The 22,923-nt window shown below is 36.9% G+C and overlaps 2 protein-coding genes across 2 annotated transcripts; one reads left to right on the forward strand and one right to left on the reverse strand.

The window, feature by feature from the left end:
* Positions 1–8,289: 8,289 nt before the first annotated feature.
* Positions 8,290–11,105, forward strand: LOC147855757 (calcium uniporter protein 1, mitochondrial-like). Its single transcript, XM_087330440.1, has 3 exons — positions 8,290–8,419; positions 8,777–9,650; positions 10,281–11,105. The coding sequence occupies exons 2-3, from the start codon at positions 9,072–9,074 to the stop codon at positions 10,734–10,736; spliced, it is 1,035 nt and encodes a 344-aa protein (XP_087186566.1). The 5' UTR covers positions 8,290–8,419; positions 8,777–9,071; the 3' UTR covers positions 10,737–11,105.
* Positions 11,106–15,006: 3,901 nt separating this feature from the next.
* On the reverse strand, positions 15,007–22,680 carry LOC147855758 (S-adenosyl-L-methionine-dependent methyltransferases superfamily protein). The gene is made up of 11 exons (XM_087330730.1): positions 22,468–22,680; positions 21,490–21,570; positions 20,473–20,551; positions 20,263–20,398; positions 19,765–19,834; positions 19,556–19,620; positions 17,697–17,775; positions 16,619–16,706; positions 16,467–16,531; positions 16,116–16,202; positions 15,007–15,329 (listed from the first exon to the last, which is right to left on the reverse strand). The coding sequence occupies exons 1-11, from the start codon at positions 22,615–22,617 to the stop codon at positions 15,213–15,215; spliced, it is 1,017 nt and encodes a 338-aa protein (XP_087186856.1). The 5' UTR covers positions 22,618–22,680; the 3' UTR covers positions 15,007–15,212.
* Between the last annotated feature and the right edge of the window lie 243 nt (positions 22,681–22,923).

Consider the following 22,923-nt stretch of genomic DNA (forward strand, 5'->3'; position numbering starts at 1 on the left):
CCATAACTTCCAATGGGGTTCCACCTTCCAGATGTTATCAATGTGCGCTACCACTCGGATTGGGTGCCAAGAGCCCCTACTCTGACTCTCTCCAAAAACTCTATCTCTTCCCGATCCGCCCGCGTCCTTCAACAACTTAACCATTCCAGCCTCATCAAAGATGGCTTGTCAACTAGAGGACAGGGTCACAAACTCCATCTTGTGGGCATGGTGTCACGTACGACATCATTTGGTCAAGCACAACCGGAGACACTAATCGTGTGGACTAGAAAACCATTATTTTGAAACCCTCAAGTGCGAACAAGTGACGACATGATGTTAGGGCAACTTAAAGGCCTAGCATGGGGAAAGCTGGCAGAGACAGGGCTCCACTCTATTGATGATTGGAGACGCATGGTTGCTTCAGGAGGAGCCCGGGAGGACCCATTCCCTCCCCTCAAGGGAGCAATGAAAATGCGGAGGTTGATAGCTGAGGCAGTTGACAGGGTTCCGATGGGGGAGGTGAGAGAAGATGCATGGTTCAGTCTCTTTGATACACTACTTGAAGCTTACTGTATTGGACAAGTTTAAGAATACAATTATTGTGGCATGTGCATTAGCCTCCCCATATTTGCCAAAAGTATTGTGTACCCATTATGACAAGACATTGCATTGCAAATGTCTTTGATAAAAAAATTTGTTCAAGGCCATTGTGACGCTACATTGCAAATATCTAAATCTTGATAGCCAAATTTGTGTGGTGAGCATGTTATTGGTGGTAACTTCTATTGTACTATGAAGGTTTTTTTGGTGTTTAGGTTTTAAATCCCACTGGGTTAATAAAGCCTCAAACTATCAAGGGGGGCACTTGGTCAACAATTTCCAAATTAATGAGGGGGAAAGCTTTTCTGGTAAAAATAAAAGGTGCCTTGTCAATCTTCAAAGTTCACACTAACAAGCATCATTTATTTTTTTATATGATATTTGATGTGTCCAAAAAAGTGTTAGGAACATATTGACATTTGCGAAATATGAGATAGGCACGTGGCGACAATGAACTAAAATGAACTAGAGCCATAGTAACCCAAACTTTCACCCAAGAGAATAGACATCTATGTATACATGCTTGTGGAGCTTCATAACTTAATGGAACCAACCCCCATGTTGGCTATTTCCTACTCACCTGCCCCCCTCTCTTTGTTGTAGGCCCCAAGAGCCAACTCGTACTAGGCAACATTGAAGGGCATCGCCTTGGATATAGGTAGCTTCTTACATTAAGTTAGGCCGCAATGCATTGTAAGTAGGCTCATCTTCTTTTACTTGATCGGAGGAAGACTCCCCGATGTGTGTATAAGTCTCCTTGTAGACTCTCTATGTAATAATCCTTCCTAACTAATGGGAAAGTAGCTTCATTTTGGAAAAAAATAAAATAACTTAATGGAACCAATAAGAAAGGGTGAGGTCATGGCTAGAGATCCTAGGACTCTCGAGTATGATGTTGTCCCTCGTACATATGAAATGTATACATATTAACCTTTTGGAGAAGGCATGTAAATATGGTTGTCACATATCGTATCATCAAAATACATGTGTTATCTTTGTAATGATATATTTAACGCTTAACACAAACATTTGAATGTTTCTTTTAGGACCCCAAATTATGTTCTCAAAACTAGTTCCTATTGGGAGAGTTAGTTAGAAAGCTTATTTTTATTGATAAGGCTTCTTTTCAAAAGGTTATTTCACTAATTGCTGACTTTTACTTAGAAATTGATAAAATATTAGAGTGTGGGTAAAATCTTAATTATGATTACTAGGCATTTAGTGCATCTTTTTATCGTAAATTATGTTCACCATGAAATTACGTTCACTAGGAATACACAAGTACCTACCGGATATCTTTATATATACACATTATTCCTAACCTTAACATTGGGGCCAAACATGTTTCTTGGAAAATAAGTGAGCATACTTTTTGAGTTTCTTATACTCGCATGTACACATTTAAAAGCATTAGCTTAAAAATCACCAGGGGAAATTACCAACATGTCATGAAAGACTAGTTTCCTCCTTTTACTTCGGTGAGTCTAATAATGTTCACTTTTGCGGGGTACTGAGGAAAATTTCCCAATTGCTATCTTTCAATCAGAACGGATGATATATTTTTGGTCCATGGGAAGAAACCATATTTACACCCCCCTCCCCCAATGTATATATGAAAAGTAACTACAAGAGGTAAATATGGCTTGTTATCTCTTGTAAGGTTCTTTCTAGAAAACCAACCATCTGGTATATCTTCCCTCTTATTTTCTTTGTATGAAATGACCATTGAGTGTTCATTTAATGCTCAAAATAGACACATACAAAACAATCTATTTTGGAGTCCTTATGTAAAAATTACATATTCTAAAACGAGGGCAGAAATGTTTGAAACCATTACTCTCTTCTCACTTGTAAAAGAGTGGCACCACTTAGTGCAAAAACAAACATTATTGTTGTGTGCGATGCCAAAATAAAATAACATTAAAAGCAATCGTAATTGCAGTATGTGTGACAAGCCAAATTATTCTTGATGAAACGAGAACAAAATTGTGGTTGTAACTCAAGCCATACAAGAGGTGAAGTTATAATCAGCTAGATTTGAATATCCGACAACTAGTTAGTTATGTAATTGTTTGATGGCATCCTCTTCCAATGGTGTAGAATAGAGGAAGTTTACAAAAGTCAAATTGCATATAAAATCACTTGATGGTTTGGGATTCCATGGACACCATCCATTGGTGAAATTCTATATCATTGTCATCGTAATAGTTTCATAAAGAGAAGAAATTATTTACAATTGAAAAAAGGATTCGGTTATACGATGTGCATTCTCCATAAGTTTGCAAGGGAGAATATATTTGTAAAGTGTTCATGGTGGATTAATATCGCGGAGACATTTAAAACCAATATAGCGTATCATTACTCGATTGAGATGACTTTACATAATTGATGTTTATACATTTTAAATGAATTGAATATGATATCCATCTTGTATAACATTATAAGTGCTTGTTCATTTGTAAAATTTTCCAATGTTTGCATATATTGCATTCGAATGTTAAGCCATATAAGCTTAATCAAATATATCGAGTATGTGCTGCTTAAACTGCTTTCCTCCGTCCAATGCACAAGATCATTTGAAGTTTACATGTTTAGTATTAAACCTGCATTGATCACATCCCAAGTTCCATGGAGCTTTAAGTTCAACCATGGTTTGAGATTAAGGGATAATGATGAAAATGGCTGATATCATACCAAAACATGGTTGAAGTGTAGGAGTCGAAAAATGTTAAAAAAAGTTCAACCCTCAAACCATACAAAGAAATTTGTAGGCATATCATTGAAGAACGACCACCTACCTTTTTAGGATCCCACCGTTCAAAGTGGGTGTAAAGTCAAAGGAAGGCAGTTGGTAATGCCATGGACACAATCTATTGGCTAGACGATATATTATTTTAGTATTCGGTAAAGAGAGTATGTCATCTATAGTTGGAAATGTAGGTTATAAAGGAGGGCGATGATATACATCTCCATACTTATCGATTGATTTTTTTGTGGACAGAGCAGCTCAATAGACACAGTAAGGTTTTCCAAAACATAAATGCAAATCTAACCCATGGATGCATATGTTTACCATGCAGTCAAGTCATCATAGAAATGGTTGCATGAAGTCATGAAACAACAAAGAAATAAAGTGCAGAACCAAATAGCTCAAAGGGAAGACAACAATGGTGCAAAACATGAGATATGGTTGAAAGGCCCCCAAAGAGAAAAAGTAGTCTCCTCAAGATGTTCTTTGCATAGGAACATGTCTTACTTGTACCTCTACACATTTTTGGTTGCGTAACTTTTGGTGTAATATGAAGTTTGTTTCTTGATTGGGATCTGAGTCCCACCTAGTCAATAAAGTCATGGATCGCCAAGAGAGTACTTTCTAGGTTAAAGAAACATGAAGGGATGGTGCTTGATAAGAACTCTTTAACTAAATATCTAAAGAGTTTAAGGTGAGTTATGGTTTGCTAGGTATATTTCAAACCAACATAGCCTATCATGATCGAGTGTGATTATTGCGCACATTATGAAGGAAACATGCATATGTCGTGTAGACGTTGGATGTCCTTAATTGGTACACATCCTATATTGCAAATAAATGCTCCACCATCTTAGGTAGAATAATGCCAAAGGTTAAATATTTTTGTTGTTTCATATGTTGGTTTAGGGAGTTACATCACAGTTTAGCCAGTTAAATATTGTGGATCTCTCTCCCTCTCTCTCTCTCTATTGATCTAATTTCAACCGAAGTTACAATCAATTTCCATGAGCTTATAAGTTCAACCATGTAATGGTAGGTTCGATTTTCAAGCTCAACCATGAAAATGTGTTGACTCGTGTATAAATGCAAGCATAATGCAAGTGAAGTGTAAACCTTGGAAAGGCTTTGATTTAGCTCGGAGAATAATATTGACAAAAGGGAAATTGACATAAATACCCCTCCTCTCTATACGGGCCAAATATATGACTATTGTGTCCAATATTGTCCATCATATAAGAAATACCCCCCAACAAACAATAGAAAGACGATGGTATTACTCTTTATAAACCTAGACCTTGATTAATTCATTTCAATCATGCAACACAACTTTTGGAGATAATCATTTAAACATTGATGCAAACCGCATCTATTTGAGTTCCCTAATTAAGTTTACTTTATACTCCAAGCTAACTAAATGTTAGGTTTCATCATATCTAATAAAATTACTGTAATTTCTTCAATTCTAATAAGGTTAGGTGATATTAGCTCAAAAAGTTCTCCTCATAGTCTTTTCCTAGGGTTTGAGCAACACAACTTTAGTGCCATGGAAATCTATCAAGGGGTAGTTGTGGTATTGTGGACCACTATTTGGGGTGTGACTTTATTGTTATCACGGGTGGGGTATTTATGTTATCCCGTAAAGATTTGAGGGGGGGGCAGTTTTTACATGCACCATAGAATTTAACGTATATTTTGGGTGGGTAGGAGGGGAGGAGTGTTCCTTTCATGGTATAAAGGTTTATGCAAATGACGATACTAGAAAAATGATTATACAATGCAAATTATACCTAACATGTTTGAAAATACGACCTTGTTCGCACAAAGCAAATATGAAGGAGTCCAAATAAAATATGATATTATTGATGTGATCATATAATTCTACGACATGTGTACTAAAATAAACAACTATTTTTACAAAATGCTTTCATCAACGTATATAGTATCTTGTTCAATATGTTGATTTACACAGAAGGATATGCTTATCCCCGTCAAACCTATTGTGAACATCTTGTAAGTTACATTCGTGCATGGCATCAAGCAATCTATAAGAGCAATTGAGGATTCGAGAATAAGCCAAATGCAAACACCTAGTGTATGAATAATAAAAAAAGGGTGCAACTTTAGTATAATTGTCAACTATTTACGTGGAAAATCATTTGGAGGGTTCCAAATGTGGTTGTATTCCAAAATATTGGTCTTGACATGATTGTCCTTATTGTTGAAAGTGAGTTTGTCCTTGGATGTTGTTGAGAGAAAAATTGAACACTTTTTGTGGACATTGACCCAAGTGCGTACATTTGAACCTTCTAATATATTTTGTTCGGCTTGCTTGCTTCCTTTGAAATACTAAGCTCCAAACTTTCTAGTTTAGTTGATTTTTTGTCCAACCTAAACAACATTGACGAGAAGCCGCAAACATCATAGTTTATGTAGGAAAGGATTTTGGACCACATTAACCGTACGTTTACATGATCTAAACCTAGGGCTTTAGACTTAGACGCATTCTGAAATTTCTAAAATCGTGCTCACAAAAAATGTAATGTTAAATAGTGGCCTTTTGTGGATGATGTTAAAAAAGTTATACAAGTAGTTGGAAGTCACACGCTTCATCGTGATATGTGTTATAATATTAAGAGGATAAAGCGAAGGCACTAACTATGTTGCATGAACATTAAAACCTTTTATTTATTTTCTCTTAATATGTGCTATAATGCTTGCATATGCGAGCCAACCAGTACAAAATGACACGTTATTAGGACATGAAATGGAATTACACGACAAATTCTGATAAGAATGATGTGAAAATAAGCTAATGCAACTAGTTTCAAAGATGTAAAGCCCCGTAGTAGCATAAAATATATAATGCATTGCTTATCGTTGGTTGTGATAGATAGATAGGATTCACTCCTTAGGAATTATTTTTCTAAACAAAGTGCTCACGAGTCACATGCATGGTTTTGAGAGAGATAGAGAAAGAGTAAGAAAGATATATTAACGTCTTTTAAGAGGCTTAAATAGCTTATAATACCAAACAATAGATTACATCTTAAGTGTGTGTGACAAAGAGTGAGAGAGAGATTTTTTAATGGCTTTAGAGGATGTCCCTCTACTTGGCATAGGTAGAGAAGTTGTGATAGTGGGGTTTACAGGCAATTAATATAATTGTGTGATTGAGAGAGAGAGAGATTTTATTATTGTTGTGGTACGTCAAATATGATGTATGGGAGCAAAGGAGAACGCATTTCGTCATAACATGTGTGGAGTTCGTAAGTGGCTCCCACAGCCTGAACCCTTTTTTCTCTTTTTGTTGCGAGATTGGCGAGCAGGGGGAGAGGAGGAGGGGGGAGCTTTTAGATACGAACTTGCAAACATTAGGCAAGAAAGAGTTTGTACGCAAGGTGATGGATACGTGTATGAAGGGACGATAGGTGGGGTTGTTCTACAAGACGTTTTCTCGATGGGTCCGATGGGAAGGGGATAGATATCTTTTAAACGTCCACAGGAGATCGACTATGATTTGGGAGATGCAAAGAGTGTATGAAGCCAAGGTCGGGGTTTGTGAAGGGGACAGTTTTGGGCAGGGCGGACAAAAGCGCGAGCGAGCGAGCGAGTGAAGAAAGAAAGAGAGAGAAAGAAAGAAAGAGAGAGAGAAATATTAACATCTTCTAAGGCCAAAATTGGGATAGAGAGACGGGAGAGGGCATATGATGAATGGAATGAAGTAGCATCGTGTGGTCGAAATTGTCATTGGTTTTCTTTGGGCTCGTACGACCTCATATATACTACCTATGCTACTGGAGTGGTGGTCGAAGAAGGAGAAGAAGAAGGAATGGCAATGGCAATGGCAATGGCTACCAACAACAAATGAGATGGATGGGTGACCAAGGGAAAGAGCCTCCCCTGAATCTGAAAAGGCATTGTATATGCATGCATGTATGTATGTATGTATGTATGTATGTATGTATGTATGTATGTATGTATGTATGTATGTATGGTACACACACATGCCATGCATGGCTTGTATTACAATGATTGGATGGATGGGGATGACCCCACACTTCATTCCATCACATGCATCAAATGATGTATATGATGATGATCATAAAGAAGAAAGAAGGCAATGAGCAGCAGCATGACTTGGATCCATGTCTTCACACACATCCATCCATATCTCTTCTCTCTCTCTCTCTCCTCTCTCCTCTCTCTTCTGTCTCTGTCTCTGTCTCTCTTTCTATCTCTGTCTCTGTCTCTCTCCCTTTTCTCCACACATTTCTTTTATACAAATTTCCTTCTACAAAATACAGCATATGTCTGTATGCCTACATGTATGTATGTACATGATATACATTTATACGTATACGTATACGTATACATGTATGTATGTATTCTTGTCTGGAATACAAAAGGAGAGTCCTTCAAACCTCCCAATTTCATCTTCATCTTTCCTTTCATCTTCCTGCTTCTGCATCCTCCTCTGTTTCCTCCTCTGCTTCTTCACCTGCATTTCCTTCAAAAAAAAAATTATTTGTTTCTTTGGCATTGATCCCTGCATTGGTGGGCAGTTTTTTTTATTTACCTTATCCTAATCCCTGTGGCTTTCATTGATCCTAATCTCCTCCTCCTCCTCCTCCTCCTGCATTATTAGCATCTCTTGATAAGGTAGAATTTGAAGCATTTCTCTTCCCCTCCACTCATCAAATCTCTGTATGCAAATCAGCTTAAATACACCAGAAATTTGAACCCCCCCCCCCCTTTCCAGAAAATCTCTGAAAGCAGTCAGTATAATTCTCGCGTTTTAAGAACAGTCTCCCTTGTTTCCTTTCCTTTCTTAGTTTCAATTTCTTGCCTGTTTTTGCTCTTTTTCTGAGCTTGTTCCAAACAGTTTCTCATTTTTATTATTTTTTGTGTGTGTCCCTTTACCTCTGATTCTCCGAGAAAAGAGAAGGAGTAAGAAGATAGAAAGGAAGAAGAAGCTTTCTTCTATATTGATTGTTCGGAAGGAAGGTTCTCATTTCTGTTCATTTGCCCCCATTTCTCCGAGGGGAGAAGAAACAAGGAAGAAGAGCTTCTTCCATTTCTCTACATGTATGTACACAAAACTCTCTCTCTCTCTCTCTCTCTCACCATCTGGTAATTTTCGAAATCTAGGGCAGTCTCTGTGTGTGTTTCTTCCTTTCATTCGTTCTTTAGTTCCCACGTTCTCTTCTTAATCCACTGTGGATATGAAGACATAAATTTACATATTTCTGCAATGTTTTGTTTGTGTGGTAAGAAGGTCAATAAATGTTGCTGCTACATATCTTTCCACGAGCAAATTTTGATGTTAATGAAACAGTCACCTCATTTTACTATGTCTGTGAAATGTCAGTCTTTCAATGTACTAGCAGACCTATTAACTTCGGATTTCAGCTAAATTCCCCCTGTTTTGAATTTTTATTTTAGGGTTTCCAGTTTGCAGTCAGAAGAACAAGGAAGACCCTTCACAAGATTTGATTCGGAAAAAGGAACAAGACAAGAAAAAATATATTAACGTGTCCATATTGGAGTCAAATATCAGAAGAAGAAAACTTTCAGGATTTCCATTTTTAGATCCAGCAGAAGAAGAAGAAGAAGAAGAAGAAGAAGAAGATAAATAGGAGCCCTAATAAAATATTAGGGAACCCATTTTGGATTCAAAAAGAGGAAGAGAAAAGAACCCTAATAAAATATTAGGGTTTCCTTTTTGGGGAAGTTTGGGATGCAAAAAATGGCATCAAGGAAGGCTCTAGTTGGGTTAATAAACCATGCAACCAAGGCTGTTGCAGCCAACAAAGGTATTGTGGGATCAAAATCTAATCCATATTATCATCATAATCTTCACCACAATGCATTTTCGGGAAGAATAGGTTCCATATATAACCTTAATCAGAAGCATTTTTGTGTTAATGTCTCTCCTCTTTCTCATAATACCAAAGATCACAAAGGAGGAGATGATAATACTAATGATAATGTCAAGAACACAAGAGAAGCAGCTGATGGTAATACTAATGATAGTTGTAAGAATGAAAAAAGGGGGGGAGGATTTCCTCTATCTAATGATGAAACTCGCCTTCTACTCAAACATATCAAAGTAGATGATTTCAAGAAGAAACTGGTTAATATCGGAACTCAAAACCGAAAAGGAGGGGATTATATTGCTCTTCATGATGCCATAAACCTCTGTAAAGAAACAGGGGCTGCAATCACGGATAGGGAAGCTGAAGAAGTGATCAAGAAGCTCGATGATGCTGGAGTTATACTTATTTTCCGAAAACGAATCTTCCTTGAACCTCAAAGGGTATGTATACATAGGCATTTATGTAGCTGTTTAATTCCTATTTCATTCTTCTTAGGGTAGTGGCCACCGGTTGGTTTATGGCACACACATGATGTTTTCATTATATTCATGTATACTTGAGTTTGTCAGAATGTTATGTTTATATTTGTCCAACCAATTTCAAGACCACTCTCATCAAGGTCATTAACTATTTAGTTGTACATGTGGGAGGAGCCATAGGAGAAAACTTAAACCCTAAATCTAGCTGGGTAGTTTTGTTTTTAGAATGCTGAATATTGTGCTCTGCGATAATTGTGCATACGTGTACTTAACATAGGGGCATACATGATGCATATATATATTTCCTGACTACATATCATAAGTAGTTTGATGTATGCATTTTAGTCATGCATACATCGAGATAGTCATTATGTATGGTATGGTGCTCTAGTAAACCATCCCCAGAAAAGTAGATGACCATGGACAGGGAAATGGTTCCTTTTTTCACCGTTAGTTTGTCTAGATAATGAAAGGTCTAAATGCACTAACTTCTGGCTGGATATGCAACGTTTTCAATTTGTTTTCTCGTTCTTGTTTCTAAAAAAATTGGAATCTCAATTTGGGCTTTTGTTGAACCTTTATATTGTGTAGGTTGCAGAGATACTATCAAAGGCCATCCCATTACAATTGACTCATGATGATGAAGATGATCCGAGGAAGCAAGAGCTTGTGCGGCTTGAAAAGGAGAAAGCCGAGATAGATAGGATCGCTCAGAAGCAAGTAAGGAATACGCTATGGATGGCGTTAGGTGGTTTCACTGCACAATCGGCACTCTTCTTCCGCCTCACGTTTTGGGATCTCTCGTGGGATGTTATGGAACCCATCACATTCTTTGTTACATCGAGTAGTCTCTTGGTGGGTTTCTTCTTCTTCGTTATTACGAATCGAGACCCATCATATCGAGACTTGATGCGAACACTCCTTACATCAAAACAAAAGAAGCTCATGAAGAAGAGGAACTTCGACCTCGAGAGGCTGAAGGAGCTCCAAATGCAGCATTGTTTGCCTCAGTATGAGAATGTTAGCCATTCATTTCCGTCATTCTGACTCCACCATAGATAGGAAAGATTCAAACCCGGGTTAGATGTTCCTCCCTGCCCACAAGAAAGGTGTTTAACAGTAGTGAAAGTGCTCTTTGAACATCCTCTTCATGTTCACAGAACAATATGCCCAATCTTATGGAGATTATTATATACTTGCCTATTTAGAAGGTTTTGCTTCGACAATGTGCTTATGAGAAATGTGTATCAAGACTACACTAAAAACCAGTATAAAGAACCTAATCAAAGATTAGAATTGCTTGAAATGATGAACAATTGCTATATACTTAATTGATCAGCTTTCATGCTTTATGACTTGTTTGTAAATGGACCCACTGAAAGAATCTTGTAATTGCAGAGGTACCTTTTTTTTTTTGTAGTGGGTTTATGTACAACTTCTCTAATATATGTAATGAATGAGATTTGGTAAGAATCATAAGAGCTGGTTGACATGTCTTATGATTGGGGTATTATTGGATGGAGATGGCTGTAACCTCATGATCTTGATGTTTTGGCCTTGCTTGGGTTTGTTGACCATGAACACATGCATTTTGTGGTAGTGTAGTGAGGTCATTATTGATGCACGAGAAAAAGGGTATCCTTCAATAGATGCCTATAACCTCATGATCTTGGTCTCTTTTTGGCCTTTCCTTAGATTCACCATGAAAACGTGCGGTTTGTAGTGTCGTGAAGCTATTTTATTAATGCACTAAAAAAGGGTGTACAATACCAGTTTTCCACAATTCTTTAATTTGCAGTTTGGTGTAGAAGAGGGAATCACATGACACAACACAGCACATGTACAACCACCAAATGGATAACTATATTGAGAGGGCTGATTCAACTACATCAAACTAGACCGGTCTTAGAATTACAGACACTTAACTTTCGATGGCTGATTCAACTATAGATCAAACTAGAAGGGTCTTAGAATCAAAGGACACTTGGCTTTGGATGGCTAATTCAACTATATCAAACAAGAAGGGTCTTAGAATTAAGGATACTTGGCTTTGGACGGCTGATTCAACTACATAGATCAAAACTAGAAGGGTCTTAGAATCAAAGAGACTTGTCTTTCGACGGCTGATCCAACTAGAGGGGACTTAGAACCAAAGACACTTATCTTTTGTCTTAGTAATGAAATTTTACGTTTTGTAGTAGCACTAAAATGTTGCCTCATTGTACGCATTACATTTTTCTAGGGTATTGATCTTAGAGTCCTTGTGCTAGTTGTACACATCATGCTTTAGTAAATTTACATTTTGTAGTAGCCTTATTACGTTGTCTTATGTTAAATCATGTAATGTGTACAACAAGGCTACATTTTTCTAGCTAACATAAGAGAAGGGTATGGACAAGAGAAACACGTTTGTGTTCTTCCTTTAACTATATTAAGGTTGCAATTCTCTAAAGATAAGCTTGATTATAATACTAAATAGTATTGACCAAATCACCTATAATAAGGGGTGCGGTGCATCTTACCACATGCCACCTCACAATCAACATTTAATTGCTCTCAAATATAGTTTTTCCTTCTTTTTGTGGCACTTGAAAGTGGCAAGGAGATAAGACTCCAAGTGAGGTGGAAAACGGAAGTGGGTATTCATAAATTAGAAGCTAGCTTGGTGCCATAAACAACCTGGCATGTTGTCCAAACATCACCACAAGGCATGATTCATGAGATACTAGACCGGTACAAAGACCCTAAGGTCAATACCCATGTGCTCCCTAGTTTGATGAATTTTTTGTGTTGTCTTAAACAAATCTTATCTTTGGAAGGGAGTTGGGACTTATCATGATGAAAATGGAAGATTAATGCTTCTATGGGGTACTTCATACAAATATTTATGGAAGGATGCTTATCACCTAAACAAGGTCTAGAGTTTAAGATTGAGGATATATCATTTAAATAATAAGAACTTGAGATATCCTCACCTAATTTGAATATTTTGTTGAAACAAATGTTACCCCCTTTACATAGTGATACTTTTGCCAAAGTCAAAACTTTGGAAGCCTTAAAACATTATAAAACAAGAAACATGTATATTTATCCAAAGGAATATAAATGTGTGTGTGTGTGTGTGTGTGTGTGTGTGTGTGTGATCTCCCATCATGAAATTAGAGCCCTTACCAGAATATATCGAATCAAGTATCAATAAACCAGATGCAAATTATTGCAGTAGCTAAATCAAGTCAAAGGTGAGGATGGCAAATCTATCCACAAATGCACTTATACACACTCCCTATTGCCAATACGCAAGCATGTTATATAAGATGTATAGTATAGTGTTATGGTGTCATAGGTCTCTTTAGAGATGTTGAGGTGTACACTTATCTTCTTTTTTGTACATCGGTGTACCCTCTTGAAATTGTTATGATCACAAATTATACTATTTTTATGCCTAGTCGTTGTCCTTAGACACTAGCATCTAGAAAGAACAAAGAAAGATATATTAATATCTTCTTTTGACATAGAGGCCCCATGCCAAAATGACATGGAGGAGAGCGGTCGGCCACACAATACACACAATGAGAGGCGTCCCTCTAATCACACATCTCACACTCGGTGGGACAACCCCTACAACCCACACAAGACCATGACATGCCGCAGATCTAGCACATGAGTCAAGTACGCTAGACACGCCTCCAAGCATGTCACGTTAGAATACTGCCATGGTTCACATTGTTTGTTTGAATGTGTGTCAATGAAAATTTTATGTCCCTCTTCCATTTTTACCACATAGAATGTTGCTTACATTAGAGAGTTGCACTACTTTTGAACATGGACATGCCGAGTCATTGGGTGGACGTTTGGGAATTGGGATAATGAGCTTGTGATGTTCCACTTTTCTTTTCTTTCAATCCAATAGCTTGTGTTGAGTTTGTGAGCTTGGGAATTGGTAAATTCACAGTTTTTTCTATACTTTCACAGTTTTTTTTTTGAGTTCAGGAATATGATTACAAATGATAGCCAGATTCCATCCCCCCCAAAAAACTATGAAAATACAGAAAAAACTGTGAATTTACCAATTTCCTTTATATATATACATATATATGCTCTTTTCACCTTTTAGTAGGTGGTGCCTTTTAAAAAATTCTAAAATAAATATGAATTCTGTGTATAAATAAGGTAATGATGATATATGTATTAAGGCAATATATAATCATAGGTTTAAGGTATAGGAGTAATCAATGTTACTTTTTAGGGTTAATTCATTGGGCTTCTCCTCACAGGGGGGAACCTGCATGTCAGTTCTACTTCTGGGCTTGCATGATTCTCGAGCTTTTTTGCAAAAACATGAATTTGTGGATATATTTTACACCATGTTCACCCCATGGAATGAAGTCGCCAAATTCAAATTATCCTATATGAACGGTTAATTTTGTCTTTATTTGACATTCCAGACACGTATGCACTCAGCAACAGGTCTCTCATCTCACACATTTGTGTGCCCACTTTGGAAAATGTTAAAAAACATTGTAAATATGCTTTGTCGTTAAACATGCAAGGTTGAAACAACCTATAATTGAACTTGCTCACTAATATATTACCGTAGGAATATGGATTTCTTTTTCCCACCTTTGATGATTGTAGAACACCGCCATCAATGTTTCAAACATGATACAAGTCATTTTCGCACTAAATGAATGTCTATTTTACCATGAATGTAGATCCACCATTCATTATTCTTCCAAAGTTTCTTTCTAGCTAATTACACTATACAACTATTCTTTCTATCTAATATGTACACATTTACTCTACTAACTGCACAAGACAGTGATATTTATACTTCATTATCCTTTACGCTTCTCACAATAATATGATACAAGCCATATAAAAAATTGTAAGAGCGTTATAGTTTGGAGTTCTTTACTCTCTCAGTAATAATCGTCCAACTCATTTTAAATTTTGTGAGGCAATCATTCAAATGCACTATACACACAAAAACGTTTGCTTTTGCATCTCAACTCATCAAATTTCACTTCAGTAAGTGTTTACAAGTGAGGCTCATTAACAAGGATACAGTTTGTTTGTATGGATCACAAGTAGGTCATGATATGGATGAAGAGATCTACTTCACATTAATCAAGTTTATTTGATTTAACCCTTGTTATGAAGCACCTTTTTCTTCTCTTCATGTATAGCATCATAGTTTGTATGCAGCAATATAGTTTCTCTTCTGACCATCTGTTATTTGAAAGCATTCAACATCGCTTGTTCACAAATGAAAACAACACTTAGGCTCTATAAAATTTTGAACTCTTAAATCAAGCGGTCAATTAAATAGTAAACCACAGTAACATTTGATCATTCCTCATTGTGCACAATCTTAACTTGGATTGTTCTATTATTAAAGAAATCCTGGTTATCATCTGAATAGTGAAACCTTTATGTCGCAAAAAAAACCCTGGTACAAATCGTATACTTTATTTGATACATATCACCTATACGTGATTCAACCTTGAGTGGGTAAAATAGGCACTATGTGCTTGGGTTGCCAAACACTTTGTGGATATCGTCAAACGAAACGGTTGCTGAGCCTCTCTTCTTTGCACCTTGTTGTGATGGATGTGGCCGCCATCCAGCCATGTAGATTACCTAAAAATTGCAAAAGTGTACAAACTGTTTTATGACACATAACAAGGTAATTATGAGATAATGAAGGCTAGAATAGATCTATTAGAGCATGGAGGTAATCACGCATTAATGAAGGTTGAAATCCATTAGTTTGTAGAAATCAGTGATTAGCAGTTAATGAAGGCTAGAGTAGGATCCATTTTGTTAGTAATAGGCCCATTAGTGAGCACTGAGTGAAGGTAATTAGGAGTTTAGAGTATATTCATAAGTGAAGGGGTTAATGAAGGTTAATCTAGGCTCGTTAATGATTGGAGATAATTCGGATCTAAGAGTAGGTCTAGACTACGTTTCTTGGCTTTCCACAACATGAATGGCTATGGTATGAACATAGACTAAAGGATTTGAATGTAAGAAACGGCGATCTAGCCTTTATGCATCATTCATTTCTCTTCAGCAGCTATCTAGCCTTTATGCATTATTCTTCTCTCTTCTAGCCAGGGATCTTGTCAATCATCTACATCAGAACCCAAGGTATATTCTACGTGCCTCTATGCATTAGTAAAACTCCATGACCATACATGAATTTATGTTCAATAATCATTTTTGTTTGAGAATCTGATCCTAACAACAATCCCATCCATAACTACGATTAATCATGTCCTCCAACATTCACAACTCTAGCACATGAGATTAATAAGACTGTATCTTATCAGCGTTAATTCAACAAGGCCAGGAGATTTGTTGGATTAACGTTGAGGGATTTTCCTGTTTTGATATTATTTAAATTCTCTAATCGAGAAAACAAACCTGGAAGGTGGCAGAAATGCCTTCACTATCCCCAAACATTGCATCATAAATCCCTGCCGCTGCCAAAGCTGTTTCTCTTCTCAAAGACTGTTAAGTAGGGGGGAGAAACCATGTAAATAATTAGGGTTTTCTTTATGTCTGCAAATGTCCCTAGATTTTCAGGTTTTTCCCAAAATGCCCCTAGTCAATCAATGAAAGAGAAAACAATAATTTCTCAAATCACACATATAATTGCTCAACAACGGTTTGACCAAGCACATATGGGGAAATATAGAAATCTTAGGGGCACCAAGCAATGAAAAATTGAGGTATTTCTCTGATCATTATTAGATGATCACATTCCGAGCATACCTTCACTCTTTGTGAGACTGCATTATTTTCACCCATGCTACGCAAATGCTCAATTAACTCCAAAGCTATCATTTTAGAAATGAAGTTATTATAGGGACCAAGCTAGGAATTCACATATTTCTCTAGCATTTACCACAACAGATGAAGCATACCACTTGGGTACCGCATTGTATAGGTATCCGTATCTACAGTTGGAAGCGCATACCCTGCCCCTGTAAGCAGGTTACCAGCATCTTGGACCTGTAACAGGTTGTTTTTAGAAATAGACATGTCTGAAACATGAGACAGATAGACTTTGATATTGTCTCCTCGAAGGTTAAATAGGACCCCTTAGAAAGGAAGAAAGATATATTAACGTCTTTTAAGAGAAAAGGGAAGAAAGAGAAAAAGTATTGCGCGGAAAATCATTGTTACAATTATGGGTTACTTAAAGCTATCTATATTGAAAAATATTAATATCTACTAGATGCCCAGCAATTCATCATTACGAATATGGGTGACTTCCAACTATCAATACTGAAACAAGAAATATAATCTCTAGCTTCCCAAAGATTCATGTTAAGGATCTTCATGCATTAGGTAGCTTTACAATTGGTAATACTCTTGAGATGGTTTCACAAGCATGACGTGCATAACTACCATATGTATGGATAAGTAATGGTGAGAAGACATGGTACCCAATGTTTGTCGGTTTGGAGAAAAGGACTAAGTACACCGATTGCATCTAGGTGTCCTCAGGGCAGATCAAAAAGAATGAAAGAGAAATAGAGAGATATATTTTTAGAGAGAGAGAGAGAGAGAGATTAGATTAGATATTTTTTAGTGTCCATCAAGAAGCCAATTTTGACAGATAGATAGATAGATTATATTATCGTCTTCGGAGGTCAAATATGACCTATGAGACCAAAAATATTACAGAGACAGAAAGAAAGAGAGAGAAGATTAGATTAGATCTTTTTTAGCGTCCATAGAGAGGCCAATATTGACAGAGAGAGTGAGTGAGAGAGAGAGAGAGAGAGAGATAAGAAAGGATGAAAAAATTCTTAACTTCTGTTAAAGGCCAAAACCAGCATATAAAACAAATCAGACATACAAAGATGTATGCCAGTTGGCTATCAAAAGCAGTACAAGAAAAACAATGAAAGAAATGTTACATCAACGTTTTCAAAAGGACAAAGTGACCTATGAGATCAACACTTAAATTCATGTCAATCTTGTAGAGATAAAGACCTGCACCAAAGGTGACACCCGAGCACTTATGCCACCTTCACGTTCCAGTTGTGCAGCAGTGCACGAAATCCTCAGTTCCCTAGTGAAGAAAAAAATATGATTCATCAGTAGTGCAAAATTATGACTTACAATTGGTATGCAAGTCTTTTTAACAAAACAATAAAACCAAAGCAATTCCTATCATATACCATCACAGTTACATTTGTCTGAGCTTTGAATCTACTTAGCAGAAAACATGGACAAACAAACAACAAAATCTACTAATCTTGAAACTTGATATTATTTTTAGGATCAAGACCAAACTGACGGGAATACAACCTGAAATTTACATTCATCTGTTGTGAAAATTATCCATCCATGCTGTGATGAAGTAGCTATAGGTTTAAAAAGTGAACTGAATAAAATGTTCGAATTAATTCAATGTAATTAGATAATTATATACTCCTACCAACTGAATACTCCCAAGCTGCAATTAAATCAACCCACCTGTGCCATATACACTTCCCATACTAAGCAGACTCCCAGAGGCTACAAGTTTAAGCCATGAAATTGGGTTCTGCAATATAGGTCATAGCCAATCATTGTCACCATCGATTACAATGGATTTCTCTATCATGTGATAAGAGAAGACAGAGGAGTATTCAAGCATAGCTAGACTTATATACTGAACCCCTCCAGCTTATGCCAGAACCATAGCTATCCAAGCTATTAGGCATATTTGAGACCTCACATAGAACTAATGAATTGCTAAATATATGCACATTGCACTGTAATTTTGCAAAATAAGGAATGAGTGCTATTGGAGAAGAGGGAGGGAGGAGTGCATGAGGGTGCCCAGCCATATATATATATATATATATATATTAAAACCGTAATTTATGTCCAGAACATATCTGTCTGCGATCCAGATATGGCCACCCAATTCTATATCTTGCCTTACTTCACTTCGAATGCATAATCATAGGTATGCTCGTAAGTTTGGCGAAATCCCCTTGCAATGCTCAACTTCAGGTTTGACTTCAAGACGACCCTCTCCTCCAGGCCCACCATTTCCTTGACATTTCTCTCATGAACCAGGTCATCCTCATTATGCATCTCATCAGATGCAGTGTCTCCTCTCGCGTTATTCGCACTTCTCAATCAGACAGTTTAGTGGTTTTTGTGACCCCTCTCAAACCTTCTATATACTTTCTAAAAACTCCACATTTATTTTTTATCAAGGGCTTGTACTTCATATTCAACTACAACCCTGTTGTTGGCCTCCTTCATACTTGAGCTTTAGAATTAGAATTTTTATCGTCCATAGAGAGGCCAATTTTGAGCTATGGGACCAGAGTATACATGTGTTCTTGATATGTGTCTCCTTCCTAAAAAGGGGTATTCATACATTGAAGTACAAAGTCTCTATGCGTGAATAAAGCATACACATATGAGCTCAACCTTCTAGGTGGTGTCTTAAGTATGGCACTTACGTTATCACTCCCTCTTAGTATGTCAGCATATCTTGAACGAATTGCACTATATGCCGAGCATGTGAAAAGCAAGTGACATTCATCCTCTACCATGCCTTCATTGCATACTTTACATGGCTTCAAATTCGTTACATTTTGATACCATGATGCAACTTCAATACCTAACTTGGACACTATCATAAGGTGAGGTAACCTGATTGTGGGCTGATTAACTTAAAAGGACACCTAATAAATTAGAACACAATAGACAATTTAAGAAAAACATACAAACAAGAGGTACCAAAAGAACAAAATAGACACTCAATTATCAGACATCTAAAAATATCAACAACTCTATTTCCAACTTTTTGATTGTCTTTTGTACAAATACCAAAGAGGAAAGCTTACTTCAATGTTTCCCCTCCCAGCATTGCTGCCAAAAACAATCCATCTGGTTTTAATGCATTCCTGCACTGCCCGTACAATACAAGATCAAAATTATCTCTTTCTTTCTTTCACATACATTAATAAAGTTTTCTTCCTTTCTATTTTACTATCTTTAGTATTTTATTACCAAACCTTTAGGCAGCCTACTTTTAAAATGTATGAATCCATACCTGAACCATAGCACCAGGGAGGTCATTTACCCAATGCATACCCAAGGCACTAATGATAAGGTCAAGAGATCTGCAGCATATATCCAAAACATTTTATTAGATAATACCAGTTGCTATTAATCAGCTATAAGCTGCAGTTATCCATGTCTTAAGGCCAATTTGACCTCCAAGAACTAATCAATCTTAATGAGGGTAAATATTCTTAAGGAAAAAACTCCAAAATACCACTGAGTTCTTTATTTCCCTGAATTCCCCTTAGTTCTCCTATTTTATTTTTATATTTATCTAAATAACCCTGGTCAAACCCCAGAAGAGAGAAAACAAGGATGAATTGGACATATAAATGTTCAAATACTGCATATCATTGTTAAGAAAAGTCATATTCTTATATTATATTTTATGGGATATTTTAAAAATTTTACCATATTCTTATATTATAGAAATTTAAATTTGTGAAGTAACTCAAACACAGGAAAACAAATTTAGATCCAAACACACCCTTCCTTGAAAGGTAGAAATTCTTCATCACCAACAACATAGAGATTCTCAAAGTTGACATTTTCTGGTCTCACATTCATAGACTTCTTGATCATTTCATGCGAGAGATCCATCGTTACTAGCTGATTTATTCCCCCTGCAAATTAAGACCGAAAGGATTTAGATAAATTTAACAACTATATGACATAAGAAAAAGGCAATTTAATTTACCGCGTACTTTAAGCAGTTTCTTTACATGTGAAACTGCCCCTCCCATGTTCAATGCTGTGGGGAATGTTCGCTTGCAATCCTGCAATAACAGGAATGATGTGTAATATGCCTAAATACAATGCTAGACACTATGAATAAAAAATCAGGGTGGTGTTACAATGGAAACAAAAGGCTCAAATGATGATGTGGACAAAGGTGTGCCTCTAGAAGATCTATCAATACCACCTCTCAATTAAAAGCATATGCGGAGCATCACTCAGTAAAAGGTGAATGGGAACAAAGAAATTCCATAATTAAAAATAATAATACTGCCCTAAAATCAGGCAATACCACTCACAAAAAATTTCCCAATAAATTTCAAAGTTCGATAACACCAATTCAAAGTCCTAAAAATTCTATGGCAGCTTTACCATAACAACGTTTTCCATCAGCACTTTGCCTATCAGGTAACTCCTACTTGCTTATCAAGTTGTTGAAGCTCAGCTCTATATTCAAGACTCAATGTGAATTCCAATATGTTAAAGGTATGTCTTTACCATCATAATGTTTTTGCTTTCTTCGGCATTATGTCTACTATTTTAATTCCTGTTTGCTTGTAAAGAAACTGAACAACAGCACTCATGAAGATCAGCTATATAATCTAAGTGTGTGGAGAGGGGGGGGGGGATTTTCAATTTTCAATTTGTCAAGGTATTACAGCTTCACCGTAATAATGGCCTTCATCAGCATTTAGCCTACCAGTTCAATCCTGCATTTCTTTTTTTAGATGAGTCAACAACTCCCCTTTGCTTGCTCAAGAGACTTCATTTTGTAGCACCTGATCACCTCTAGCAGAATTGAACTATTGAACATTAGAACTGAAGTGAATGCGGCAATCTCAGACAACTTCTTATCAAAAGATCCCACCTTTGATCAAAATTTTGCTCCGCTTTAGTGCAACAGTGGCAAAACTGGTAAAACTAATAAATAAGTGATTACCATTCACTATGAAAACCCTAATTGCAAATGCACACTCACCTCAAGGCGGTCAAGCAAGTTCTCAGTGACAACATCGAGAAGGCCATCTTCTGGATTCATAAGCCAAGCTGCTCTGTCCCTCTGCTCAAAAGCAAAGAACCAATTGATGAAGAGCTCATGTACCAAACTGAAACTTGTTCGGGAGGTAAATGATTCATTATTTATTCCCAAATCAAAGAAGATAAACAGTAAATGAAACAATCATATACAAACTGAAGCTTTTGGCAAATAATCGTCATCTACGATCGTATCAACGAATAAGTAAATGACAAATTCATGTACCAAACTGAAGCTTGTTAGGGAGGTAAACCAATCATCATTATGTTCAACACAAACAACGAAAATAATCTATGATTAGATAGAGAATACAATAATCAATGAACATAACAAGTAAATAAAGAATTCATATACCCAGCTAAAGCTTCTGGTGGATGCAAATCATCCATCATGTATGCTCCAGTCAAAGAGAATAAATGGCAAATGAGGAATTCATGTGCCAAGACAAAGCTTGTCAGGAGTATGAAAGAAAATAACAAGCAAACCACGAATTCATTAGCAAAGTGAAGCCTTTTAGGAAGGGAAAATCATTCATCATTGATGCTCAAATCATAAGAAAATAGCAGTCGTGTACACAACTAGATCTAGTGGGGAAATCAATTATTCATTATCTGTTTTGATATCAGAAAAGTTAAATCATTCATGATCTATGTTAAATGAATAACAAACTAACAAGTGAATGAAGATTGGTAAGTAAATGAAGAACCATGAATCAAAATGATGAATGTGGCAGAGGAAATCATCGTGCATGTCCAAAACCAAATAAATGGTAAAGAAACCATAGCAGTCATGGACAATTCACATACCAATGTAGCTCTTGTGAGATCAATTGTATAATGCATCATATAGGGGGAGAGGGAGAGGGAGGGAGGGAGAGAGACTGAAGAAGAAAATATAGGATAGAAATGATAGGTCTGTTACCTGTTTTTTTTTATAGGACCTGTCAAAGATGTCTACTTTCTCTTTGGCTTCACTGGTTTCACGAAGTGTGGAGAGCTTCATAGCTCTGTTGTGGCTCTGGAACAAGGAGAAGAGAGGATCCCGGAACGCGCTGCATTTCCTCAGAGACATGGTGGATGATGCGAAGGCAAGACAGAGAGGAAAGAAGGAAGGCGCATAGACACAGAGAGAAGCAGGGGCAGGGCCAGGGCCAGGGCCAGGGGGCTATACGGTACAAGAGAGAGCTCCTAGTTTTGGAAATTTACCATATATAGCCCTCAAGTTTCCTCAATTTACCATCCCTGCCCCCCAAAGTCTTCTTCTCTAATCTCTTCTCTTCTTCTGTTTGTGTTTAGGTCCCTTCATAAACCCCTAAACCCTAACCCTTAAACCCTCCTTGTAGTTTAGGAAGCAATGTTCGGTGGGCCGGCGACTACT

Source organism: Azolla caroliniana, unplaced genomic scaffold (genome assembly GCF_043228905.1).
Source record: "Azolla caroliniana isolate FFs.n. ecotype wild unplaced genomic scaffold, voAzoCaro1.0.p SCAF_14, whole genome shotgun sequence".
In the NCBI taxonomy this organism is placed as follows: domain Eukaryota; kingdom Viridiplantae; phylum Streptophyta; class Polypodiopsida; order Salviniales; family Salviniaceae; genus Azolla; species Azolla caroliniana.

Bases quoted from the DNA above. Each gene is read 5' to 3' on its own strand.
- LOC147855757 (XM_087330440.1), top strand. From the start codon at position 9,072: ATGCAAAAAATGGCATCAAGGAAGGCTCTAGTTGGGTTAATAAACCAT. The intron at 9,651-10,280 runs GTATGTATACAT...TATATTGTGTAG, and splicing joins TCTTCCTTGAACCTCAAAGG to GTTGCAGAGATACTATCAAA.
- LOC147855758 (XM_087330730.1), bottom strand. From the start codon at position 22,617: ATGTCTCTGAGGAAATGCAGCGCGTTCCGGGATCCTCTCTTCTCCTTG. The intron at 20,552-21,489 runs GTGAGTGTGCAT...CTGTTATTGCAG, and splicing joins ACTTGCTTGACCGCCTTGAG to GATTGCAAGCGAACATTCCC. The intron at 16,203-16,466 runs GTATGCTCGGAA...CCTACTTAACAG, and splicing joins CAGTCTCACAAAGAGTGAAG to TCTTTGAGAAGAGAAACAGC.